Raw genomic sequence first — 12827 nt, 5'->3', positions numbered from 1 at the left:
GTAAGAAAAATACCCTCCTAGCCCATAAGGAAAAGAGGACATGCACTGAAAAGTTGTCGTACAACAATCCTTTATTGCCATAGAAAAACTGACACCTTGCCTTTAAGGCCTCCAAAGGTCATGGCACCGTGCCTTTAAGACCTGCCAGGAGATCCTCTGCTCCCATCATGCACCACAGGTGACAGGTCAGTTCTTTTATCCGGCTCCTTCTGTGAGGATCCTGGAGTTTTGAGCTCTTCAGTTTTTGACTGAATTTGATTATATTCGATATTTTCTTTGAAAATTCGACATTTATTGATTCATTGAAGTATTTCTGACTTGTTTTTCTGACTTTCCTGAATTTGTTCCCGTCAGAATGCCTGCTTTATTTTGGAAATGTCCTTCCTGTGGCAAGAAAATGGCACTGTCAGATCCACACTCAGTGTGTATTATGTGCCTTCCTTCTTCCCACAACCCTGACCAGTGTTATCATTGCCAGAAGTTTTCAAAAAGGACTCTGCGTGACAGAGAACGCATCTAGCTTCATTCCCAGCTGGAGAGGCATAGAAGCCATCAGGTTGGTGGCCATGGAGACATCAGAGACTCCTCTTCTAGCAAGTAACATCGGCGTTGTTCCACCTCCCCTGATTCCAGGAAGAAGCAGGTGACAGAATGTTCGCCGTCGACATCGAGGTCGCCGTCGAAGAGGCCAAGGCACTCTTCAGCGTCGAGGGACAAGTCATCGTCTACACGTCGAGATCCTCCGCCGCATGCCAGTAAGTCGGCGTTGAGGCACAGCACTTCGCGCTCGAAGGCTGTGGGTCCTGAGAGACCAGTTAATGCCCCGTCGACGGCGAGGCTTTCGTCGACGGCGAGGCATTCTCCGCCACCCTCGAGGGGGTCGGCGTCGAGAGACTCGCCGGCGAAGACCCTGCCACGAGTGGACAGACTGTCGACGTCGAGAACGTCGTTGCGGTCAAGGCATTCGACGTCGAGGAGATCGACGTCAGGAAGGCGCCATGGGAGGTTGACGTCGAGGTCCCCTCATCGCCGTGGGCGGTCGACGTCGAGATCAACGTCGAGGACAAGACAGCGTTCTTACAGCTTATCGCCGCACAGATCGACGACGAAGGTGGCTCAAACCTTGTCGACATCGAGGCGTTTGACGTCGAGGGATAATACTGCAGCGGCCTCGGAGGAGGCTCGACGCAAATCGACATCAAGGTCCCGATCGACGTCGAGAGCCCATTCTTCATCCCCAGGGCTGAATATTGTTCAGATTTCTCCAGAGAGATCTCCTAGAGGTGGCGAACAGGAGGTTTTCGGACTGTCGCCACGGTGGCTGAAGGACTTCGGAGAGGGAGGCGTCCGCAGGAGTCCGTGCTCATACTACTCACAGATGTACTCACCCTCTAGGACCACTAAAGACCCTGAGAGGAGTTCCGGAGAGGCCTTCAAAGTCTCATTCCAAACGACCCAGATCGCATTCCCATTGCTGGTCACAGTCAGAAGGTGGTCGCAGCTCGCGCCACGATCCTGCACATAAGAGAAGGCGCCAAAGATCATCCTCCTGGTCTTCGTCCACTAGGTCTTCTGTCCGGGACTACTCTCCAACCCTTTCTTCTACACCGCTTTCAAGGGTTTCTCCAATAGATGACATTGGGACTTTCACTGACGTACTTGGCAGAGGAGCTCAGAAACTGGATATCAGTTTGTATACTCCTGTGATTCCCACTTCAGTCATTTTTGAGACATTGCACCATCGTACGGCTCCCAGGCCTCTGCTACCTCTGGTGCCAGATTTTTTAGAGCCAGCTATGACCATGTTCCTCACTCCTGCCACAGTGGGGTCAGTTCCATCAAGGATTGCCAAAAAATATAAAGCTCCAGACCAAGATCCCTTGTTCTTAGGTCTGATCCTCCTGCGGATTCAGTCATCGTGGCAGCTGCCAGGAAAGCGCACTCCGCAGCCTCATCAGCTTCAGTCCCCCCTGAGAAGGACAGTAAGCAAATGGACTCTTGTGGCAGGAAGATGTGTAGTACGTCTGCATCCACTATGAAAGTTGCAAGTGCGTCAGCCCTCCTAGGGCCTTATGACAGGTCTCTTTGGAACTCCCTGGCTAGATTTACTGACAAGCTTCCCAAAGAAGATCGACAGGACTTTCAAGAGGTCCTACAGGAGGGTGGTTTGGTAGCAAACCAGGTCATCAGCGCTGCTGCAGACGCTTCAGACCTCGCCGCGGTTATGCGCACCGCATCTGTTTACGATGCTCAGCATGGCTGCACCTCACAGGCCTTAAACCTGACGCCCAGAGGAGGATTCTCAACCTGCCTTTCAACCGTTCCTCACTATTCGAATCTCACGCTGATGAGGAAATGACAAATATGAAGACCGAGCTGGATACGGTCAAAGCAGTTGGACTGGAAAAGCGGAAGGAGTTTCGTAAGCGTTTTCATCAATACGATAAACGCCCCTTCCAGCAGAGGGTTCAAACCCCTCAGTGGTCCTCCCAAAACCAGCAGAGGTCACAATTCCAGCAAAAGCGTCCTGGCAGAAGAAGGGGGAAAAATAAACAACAGCAGTCCTCCTCCAAGCAGCCTCCAAAGCAGTGAGGCATTGCTTCCTCCGCGCCCGTTCGCCACTCCGGTAGGAGGGAGGATCGTTTTTTTATCTAGAAGAGTGGGAAAACATAACAAGAGACAAATGGGTGCCGAATATTGTGCAGCATGGCTACTTGCTGAGGTTCAAGTCTCCTCCCCCACAGGTGCCTCCACAATTGAAGTGCCTTCCACAACAACACAAGCGTCTGTTGTAAGGCGAGGTGTATACCCTTCTCTCCAAAAAAGCCATAGAAGAGGTCCCTCTCCTCCAGCGAAACCAAAGGGTATACTCACGGTATTTCCTGGTCCAGAAGGGAGGAAACAACGGTAAGGGAAGAGGCAGAGGCAACTCAACACTCACTTCCCCCGCAAACAACAAGCAGTGACTTCCTTCCGTTACCCCCGAATATTCCACTCCTGTCAGGGGACGTCTCTCCTAATTTTTACCTGTCTGGAAAACGATCACCTCAGACAAGTGGGTTCTACAAACTATCCAAAATGGTTACTGCCTGGAACTTACATACACTCCCCCCCCCAAACATTCTTCCAAAATCACACGCAATGTCACAAGAACATCTCCGCCTTCTCAAGCAAGAAGTGTTCTCTCTGTTAGAAAAAGGAGCTATAGAACCAGCCCCATTACAATATCAAGGGGCCGGTGTATACTCCCTGTACTTCTTAATTCCTCAGAAGGACTGCTCTCTCAAGCCTATACTAGATCTCAGAGAACAAAATCTATACATTCAGTCAGACCACTTTCATATGGTGACACTCCAACAAGTGCTTCCGCTCCTTCAGCAAGTTGACTTTCTGTCCACTCTGGATTTGAAGGATGCCTATTTCCATATACCAATACACCCCGCTCACCGCAAATTCCTCAGATTCGTGGTAGCGGGCCAGCAGTATCAATTCAAGGTACTTCCATTCGGAGTAACTACCGCACCCAGGGTTTTCACCAAATGCCTGGCAGTAGTCGCAGCTCATCTAAGAAGACAACACATTCACATCTTCCCATACTTAGACGACTGGCTCATAAAAGCCAGCTCGCAACAAAGCTGTCTACGTCACACTCACAAAACAGTAGTTTCTCCACGATCATGGATTCACAGTAAATCTGTCCCAAGTTCCATCCAACCATTCAACACGCAAGCGTATTTGGGAGCCACTATAGATACACAAAAGGCTCTGGCCTACCCCAATCCGACCAGAGTCCGCAATATGCAGACTCTACTCTCTCAGTTTCAGCCTCAACACTCATTGCCAGCTCGAGTGTTCATGCAGTTACTAGGGATGATGGCATCTTGCATCCTAATAGTCTCTTTCGCAAGACTTCAAATGCGTCCCCTGCAGGAATGCTTAGCAGGTCAGTGGAACCAGGCTCAGGGTCTGTTATCAGATCTAGTGTTGGTGGACGGCCGCACCCATCGCTCTCTGCAATGGTGGAATCCACAAAACCTTTTAAAAGGACGGCCGTTTATCGACCCGGTTCCACACATAGTGCTAACAGCAGATGCATCACTCACTGGTTGGGGAGTTGATCTCCAAACACACACAATTCAGGGCATGTGGATCTTGCAACAAAAGCAGCTTCACATAAATCATCTAGAGCTGCTAGCCATTTTTCTAGCGCTCAGAGCATTTCAAGTTCATCTAGTAGGCAAAGTTGATTCATACCGCAATGTACTACATACATAAACGGGGGGCACACACTCTCCAGCTAGCACAGACCATCTGGAGATAGGCCATATGTCACAAAATGTATCTCCTCGCAGAACATCTGCCAGGAGTAATCAGATTGCAGATCTCCTCAGTCATCAAAGACAACAAATCCACGAATGGGAACTCCATCCTCAAGTTCTCCTCCCATTCTTTCAGATGTGGGGCTTCCCAGACTTCGATCTGTTCACCACAAACCGAAACGCAAAATGCCCAAGCTTCGCATCTAGGTATCCACACCCATTGTCCAGAGGCAATGCACTATGGATGAATTTGGCAGGGATATTTGTCTGCTTTTCTGGCTCTCCCACTCATTTCATTAGTGGTTTGGAAACACTTGACGGAGATGAGTCCGGAGTCGACTTGGCAACGAATCCCTCTAGTGGTCCTGGACCTCATCAGGATGTGGTCTATGTGGCAGGTTTCCTGGCATGGTTTGCAGGGGGTTTGGGTGACCATGTGTGTGTCTCATTGAATCAACGGCATGCCGGGGGGTGGTGGTAGGTGTGGGGGGTTTGCGTTGGGGTGTTTGAGGACTGGCGGGAGGAGCGGGATTTAGGAGTTCTTATTTGAATCTCGCTGTTGGGCTGTATTGGATGCGGAGAATTAATGACCTGAGTGCTGTACTGGCTACCAGGAGGGATGGGGGGCCAGATGACCGCTCACAGGGGCCTTTTGATGGGAACCCGGTTGCGGCTGGATCTGTGAGGATTTTAGGAATACTGATGACTGTATTTGCAATGTATTTTGTCTATCTAAATGCTTCTTTGCATTGTCCATGAGATTGTTCCTCTGTCTTTTTGTTATTTTCTTTGAAAATCAATAAAAAATCTGTTAAAAAAAAAAAATTGTGGTTTGGAAACTCACAGGCATCCCTGACACTAATCCTAGTTGCTCCCACATGGGCCTGTCAACCCTGTTGGAGCTCTCAGTAGTTCCTCACCAAAAACTACATATTACACCCAATCTCCTCATGCAGAGCCGTGGAGAGATAAGACATCCAGATCCCAGTCATCTCAACCTTACGATCTGGCACCTGAAGTCTTAGTTTGGCTACCTCAATCTCTCGCCAGACTGCATGAATATCATCAAAGACATCCTACCAGAAGAGCTTGCTATGCAGCAAAGTGGAAGCTGTTCGTCATATACTGTAATACCAATCAGATCAACCCGCTTGATGCTTCAGTTCAAAACATCATAGGCTATTTATTACATCTGCAGCGTTCAAATTTAGCGTACACATCCATACGCTTACATCGTGCTGTAGTAGCCGCATACCTTCAGAATAGCCAACATCTGTCTCTCTTTAGAGTGCCTGCCATTAAAGCATTTATGGAGGGACTGGATTCATTCCCCCAAGACTTCCACCTGCTCCAGTGTGGAATCTCAACATTGTCCTCACCAGAGTGATGGGTCCACCCTTTGAGCCACTGTACAGATGTTAGCTGCAATTTCTCACTTGGAAGGTAACTTTCCTCATAGCTACCACATCACTGAGGAGAGTAGGTGAGCTTCAGGCACTAATCATAGAAGAACCAGTTTTACAAGTACACCAAAACAAAGTGGTTCTTCGGACCAACCCTAAATTTCTACCCAAGGTCATTTCTGCCTTTCATATCAACCAATCTGTTGAGTTGCCTGTGTTCTTCCTTCAACCAGATTCTGTGGCAGAATGTGCTTTACACACCTTAGATGTGAAAAGAGCATTACTCTACTACATAGAAAGGACAAAACCTTTCCGTAAGACAAAACAACTATTTGTGGCTTTTGCTCCACCACATAAAGGCAATCCCATATCAATATCAGGTATTGCACGGTGTAGATGTGTTAGCAAGACAGCAAGCTAGTGTGGGCCAAGCAGTTTTACGTACACTATTTCAAACGACTGCAACAGCTACAGGTTAGCCACCGCTTTGGGAGATCACTGCTATATAGTCCATGCAAAGCATGTGATCTACAGCTCACATGCCTCGAACGGAAAATGCTGCGTACCTAGTATGCATCTGTTCTTGGCATGTAGAGCTGTAGATCCACATGCGCCCACCCGCCTCCCTGGGTACCTATATCTGTTGCAGTGACATCTTACTTAGATACATATATAAATGGACATCTCTTTCTACTACGCACTAACTCCATTATCACCCTCTGCGGGAAAACAATCGAACAATGGAGTCTATGCCCAGGCGTTCTATCACCGAAAGGAGGAGTCACCTACCTCGTGACTGGAAAATACTTCTTCGAACAAAAACAAAGTGCAAACATCCGGACCCAACACTAGATGGCAGGCTATGCAAAGCATGTAAGTCTACAGCTCTATGTGCCAAGAACAGATGCATACTGGGTAAGTAGCATTTTCCTCATCAAAGCAATAGGAAATTCACTTGCACCAAAATGGATATTCTTTGGTGGTTGTGTTGACAGTAGCACAACCAACCATTTACCTGTCAGACTCTCCCTCTTTGAGTCTGTCCCACTTTCAATACTTACGTAGATATTACATCTATCAATGTCAATTCAAACGTCTTGACATTGGAGACTCTTTCATCCACCTTTGTCAAATATCTGCCTTTGCATTTTCATCTGTGTTTTTGTTTGATTATGATAAGTGAACTTAGGTGTGCGTTTCTCAAAAGACTCTGCCTCAGTGTAATTTACTGGCTTCAGGATGTCTGTAAGAATGATCAGTTACCGGGAGTCAATTTCAGCAGTTATTTTCATCAGATCCACATCAGTGTGCCTTTCACAGTCGGTCTAGATAACGCAGACTTGTAGATACATTGGCTTAGGCAATGTTCATGGAGGGCCGTGATCTAAAGCAACAGTAAACATGCAACATCAGAATTCAGGGGCAATCCTGTTGGCTTGCATGATTGAGGTTGCGGGCCATGTCAGCAGACTCCACAGTGGTCTGCCTCACGGGTAAGGTGGTTTTCATGAATAACCCTTTTTCTTCCATGTCATATTTGCAGTTGAATCATGAAATTGGTCTTCCTATTACTCTTTGCAGCACCTACTCCTTAGCCAGAGGGAAACCGTTTCAAATTTGATTTTAGTAGTCATTTGTACATCTCCGTTTTGTTGCCCTTCTTGGTGTTTTTCATTTACATGGTCCTAACCCTTTATGGAAAAGTCTGCAGCATCTGTTGCCTGATTGGTTGTCCCATTTATTCTTGAACATTAATCCCCCAGCTAGTATTAACGCCATGCATTTGGGATAAAAATATCATCAATGGCCTTTCAGAGACCCTTGGTCTTTGGACTTCTGTGTAGGGCTGCCACTTGAACTATACCTATATCTTCCATGAAACCTATACTTTTCCCTCTATAGGAATTTTTATGCCTAGGAGTCTACCCATGGGAATGAATTTAAGTATCTGAGACACTGGAGCTAATATTTATTCACTTTTGTAAATGCCTCGCTCTTATTCCATTAGGACTATTCATTTACACAACCTTCCTGACTCACCCTCTGTCTCGAAATGTGTATGCATAGGAAGACGGGTGGGGAGATGCAACTTGCTTGATGAAATGATCATGCATGTGACTATAAAAATTGCATGTAGTATTTTTACTTTTTTGTTCCATGTTATGCAAGTAGTATATTGTATAGCCCTCGAGTATACTTCTAGATTTAATTTGATGAATAAATGTAATTGAATGTGCTTTTGATTTTCAATATTTAGGTGCTAAAATGATGTATTTTTTGGATACATCTCGACAAGAGAAAGCAATTGCAGTAGCTACTAGGTTGGATTCAAGTCTAACAGATAGAAATGTGAAGGTAAGTGTTTTTCCTCTATTGTATGAAAATTAGATGTTTTATTCCTGTTTAGGTTTCAATTTTTAGTGCTGATGTTCAGCTCTTATTCATCACAACACGACTATTTTGGATTTTCCAGCCATCTTCCAGTATACTTCCGCTTCCATTTAAAACGAGGTGAAGGTTTGATCCCCAAAGCGGCATGTTCAATTCCTCTGTTGAAAAATATTGGTCAGAAATAAATATATCTGAAAGAGACACGTTAGTGATAGATTCCTTACCTTAGAATATCCCCAGACGTCAGACTGGATCCGGCGTGTTTTTTGTCAGCAGTACCCCTGTGCGTCGGTAGGTGGCGTTGTGCGGCTCCGCGTCCGTCGCTGGCGTCGTATGCGCCGAGATGACGTCACGGAGGCTACTTAGGCGCCACCCATGCGTACTGACGTCAGTTGTCTTTTTCTGCGCCAGCAAGCGTAGATACGGTTAGAGCACGTACCTTAGTCACTATTTGAATTTCCTTTTGAGGCTTTTGTCTCCTGTAAGTTTGAGTCTACTCTGGTGCATGTAGGGATGCCTGGTTTTAAGTCTTGTGGGGCCTGCCGTTGCAATATGCCAGTGGCGGACCCCCACGACGTCTGTCTCTACTGCCTGGAGAACGACCACGACTCCCGGTCCTGTATGGACTGTATGGCCATGACCCCAAAGGCCTTGAGGGAGCGGTGCCGGAAGCTGCTTGAGGTCCGGCACTCGTCCCAGCGCCGTTCAAGGTCCAGGGGCTGCTCCAGAGAACGTTCGCTGGGCCACCATCATCGCTCCTCGGGCTCCAAGTCTTCACCCTCGGATTCGGTTAAGAGACGACACAAAAAGAAGTCGAAGAAGCGTTGTCACTCTCCGACGTCCCCCCGTCCGTCTCCGGATACAGACGAGGGGGACAGGGGTTCTGCCCCTGCGGCTCCTTCGGAGCCCGGGAGTCCCGCAGCCTACCCACCTTATCCGGGTCCGTCAGCGACTCCTGCACAGGTGCAAGAATTTCTTGCTACCATTAACTGCCTGTTTAGGCCTAGGGTTCCCGCCAGCGCGCCCTTGGGCCCCGCAGTCCCGCTCAGGGGGCCAGCGGGCGGGTCAGTCCACCTCCGCTCCCGCAGCATCCGCCTCAAACCTCCCTAGTCCAAGCTTTGGGGTGCACCCCACGCCAGTGGGCGGCAGGATTCGGCATCACCTTACCCACTGGCATTCTGTCACTTCGGACAGGTGGGTGCTGCAAATCGTCCGAAGGGGTAACTCCCTCCCCTTCGAGTCTGCCCCCCCAGTCATGCCACCTCCGTTCCACCGCATGTCGGGGGATCACTTTGCGCTTCTCCAGCAGGAAGTCACGGCCCTCCTGGCCAAGGGGGCCATCAAGCGCGTTCCTGGGCCAGAAGTAGGACGTGGATGTTCCCACTACTTTCTGGTCTCCAAGAAGGACAAAGGGGGCATGCGCCCCATCTTGGACCTCAGGAACGTCAATCGCTTCCGGAGGAAGGAGAATTTCAAGATGCTGACTCTGGCTCAGGTCTTGGCTGCCCTCGACCCTGGAGACTGGATGGTAGCGTTGGACTTGCATATTTTCACTTCCCCGACCTACCGGCGTTACCTGTGGTTCACGGTAGACCACGAGCATTTTCAATTTGCCGTGCTCCCCTTCGGCCTTACCAACGCCCCTCGGGTGTTCACCAAAGTGATGGCGGTGGTCGCAGCCCATCTGCGCAGGTCAGGGGTGTCAGTCTTCCCCTACCTCGACGACTGGTTGTTGAAGGCGGGCTCGCCCAGACAGTCGTCACCCACCTTCAGACTACGGCCGACCTCCTGCATTTGCTGGGGTTCTCCATCAACGTGCCGAAGTCGCACCTGAGTCCCTCTCAGAAGCTCCCCTTCATCGGAGCGGTTCTGGATTCGAAGCAGTTTTGGGTTTATCCTCCCGAACAGCAAGTCCGGGATATTCAGGCTATGATTCTGATCTTTCATCTCTATCCCGGGTTTGTCAGGATGACCCTCCCGCTCCTGGGCCTGATGGCCTCCTGCATCCTTCTTTGGTCACAGTGCCCTGGGCACCTAGGGTACCATTTACCAGGGGCTGACATGTGGCCAGAAATGGCAATTGGGTTTAGGCTTCAATGCAATTTTAGGGAAGGAACACAGGCCCTGGGCACCTGATTGGCAGGAGCCCAGGGCACACTTAGTCAAAGTACATCAGCAATTCAGCAACAAATGGGGGCATACCATGCAAGAAAGATGGCACTTTCCCACATGACTCACAAATCGCGATTGGGTCAATGGCAGATCCCTCTCCCTTCCCCAACCGGAGCACACAGTGGTGACATATGCGTCCCTCTTGGGCTGAGAAGGCCATTTGGGAGAGGTGGAGATCAGAGGCCTCTGGTCTCCTGCGGAGACCCGGCTCCATATTAACCTTTTGGAGCTTCGGGCGATCCGTCTTGCACCGAGGGCATCCCTTCCCTCTGTCCGGGGATGTGTAGTGCAGGTGTTCACGGACAACACCACCGCCAAGTGGTATTTCAACAAACAGGGCGGGGTGGGGTCGTGGACCCTATGTCAGGAGGCTCTGCGCCTCTGGACATGGCTGGCACATCGAGGCATTACCTTGGTGGTTCAACACCTGGCAGGTTCTCTGAACGCCAGGGCGGATGAACTCAGCCGCCGGTGCTTGATGGATCACGAATGGCGCCTGCACTCTGACGTGGCGCAAGGTCTCTTTCTGCGGTGGGGAGAGCCTTGGTTAGATCTATTCGCCACCGAAGAGAACGCGCAAAGTCATCAGTTCTGAGCGTTCGGAATTTCCAAGGAGGCACTCGCTCTGCGACGCTTTACGTCGCGAGTGGAGTTGCGGTCTGTTGTACTCCTTTCCACCTATACCACTTCTGCCCAGAGTGCTGAAGAAGATTCGGCGCGACCAGGCCCAAGTCATCCTTGTGGCTCTGGATTGGGCACGAAGATACTGGTATCCCGAGCTACTCAGCAATTGCGATCGATCCCCCGATCCGACTTCCTCTTCGGGAGGATCTTCTGTCGCAGCAGCAGGGGACGGTCCTCCACCTGAACCTGTCCAGCCTCCACCTCCATGCGTGGAGATTGAGCAGCGACAGTTGACAGCTTTTGATCTTCCTCCCGAAGTCTGTGATGTCATTCTGGCAGCCAGGCGTCCCTCCACTAAGAGGGTGTACGCCCGCAGGTGGAACAAATTTGTGGCATGGTGCACAGCAAAGTATGTGGATCCTCTTTCTGAGGTCCTTCTGTTCCTACTCTCCTTGGCCTAGCAGGGCTCTGCTCTGGGCACTATCAAAGGTTATCTTTCGGCCACCTCTGCCTTTCTAAGGCTTCCAGATCAGCCTTCTCTCTTCAAGTTCCCGGTTGTTAACCGTTTCCTGAATGGCATTACACACACGTTTCCTCCTGTGCCTTTCATAATGCCTCAATGGGACTTAAATCTTGTTTTGACCTATCTGATGTGCGCTCCTTTTGAGCCCCTTCATACCTGTCATTTACGTCTTCTCACTCTAAAGACTGCTTTGTGGTAGCTATCACCTCTGCCAGAAGAGTGCGTGAGCTCCAGGCTCTTTCTTCTAAACCTTCCTTCCTTTCTTTTCATGCGGACAAGGTGGTTTTAAGGACCCGTCCTTCTTTCTTGCCAAAGGTTGTCACGCCCTTCCACATCGGGCAGACCTTCACTTTGGCCACCTTCTTTCCGCCTTTGCATCCTTCAAAAGAGGAAGAGGCTCTACCGTCTGGACCCAAAACGTGCGCTCTCGTTCTGTCTGAAGCACACCCAACAGTTCCGGCTGGATGACCAGCTCTTTGTTGGCTACGCGGGCACCAAAAAAGGTCAGGCCGTGCACAAACGAACCATCTCTTGGTGGGTCGTTCTGTGCATCAAAGCGTGTTACTCGCTGGCTAAGAAGGACCCTCCTGTGGGACTGCGTGCCCATTCTACCAGGGCGACGGCGGCCACTACTGGCTTGGGATGCGGCGTTCCCTTGCAGGATATTTGTCAGGCAGCTATATGGGCTTCGCTGCACACGTTTACCAAGCACTACTGCCTTGACAGCCAAGTCCGGAGAGACGGCTTCTTTGGCCGTTCTGTTCAACGTGTCTTTCTTGTGTTGTCTTATTCGCAGATCCTCGACACGGGGTTGGGATTGCTGGGGTATCTGTTCTAAGGTAAGGAATCTATCACTAACGTGTCTCTTTCAGATGCACAATTTACTACTTGTGTAACGATATATCTGTAAGAGACATTAGTTAGTGAAAGATTCCTTACCGCCCCACCCATCCTACTCGTTCTGCGAACTGATTTCTAGGGTTAAGGTCATCCCTGTCAGGGCCCTAGTTTTCATGGCCCTAGTTTTCATGGCACCAGTGGTCAGTTTCTTGCATGGCTCTGCGTTCTTGACGCGGAAATTCGTGTACAGAACTGGCGTCAGCGTGCATGGGTGGTGCCTAAGTAGTCTCCGTGACGTCATCTCAGCGCATATGACGCCAGCGACGGACGCGGAGCCGCACGACGCCACCTACCGACGCGCAGGGGTACTGCTGACGAAAAACTTTACGAATCCAATCTGACGCCTGGGGATATTCTAAGATAAGGAATCTATCACTTACTAATGTCTCTTACAGATATATCGTTACACAAGTAGTAACTTGTGCAATATTGCCAATTGCTGGTCTTAGTCTGTGTTCTCACTGCATATGAATGTCAGTTGAACGATGACTCATT

The 12827-nt window shown here is 49.6% G+C and overlaps 1 protein-coding gene across 1 annotated transcript in view; it reads left to right on the top strand.

Annotated features, from left to right (window-relative positions):
- Positions 1-12827, top strand: part of NAA16 (N-alpha-acetyltransferase 16, NatA auxiliary subunit) — a 597575-nt gene that overhangs the window by 566536 nt on the left and 18212 nt on the right. Inside the window, exon 19 of the mRNA XM_085621946.1 lies at positions 7980-8077. Coding sequence (XP_085478072.1) covers positions 7980-8077 — 98 coding nt within the window. The remainder of the gene's footprint in view (positions 1-7979; positions 8078-12827) is intronic.

The sequence above is a fragment of the Triturus cristatus genome, chromosome 8, assembly GCF_964204655.1.
Source record: "Triturus cristatus chromosome 8, aTriCri1.1, whole genome shotgun sequence".
Classification (NCBI taxonomy): domain Eukaryota; kingdom Metazoa; phylum Chordata; class Amphibia; order Caudata; family Salamandridae; genus Triturus; species Triturus cristatus.
Note: the sequence above shows the minus strand (reverse complement) of the source record. Positions and strands in the feature narration are given on the sequence as shown.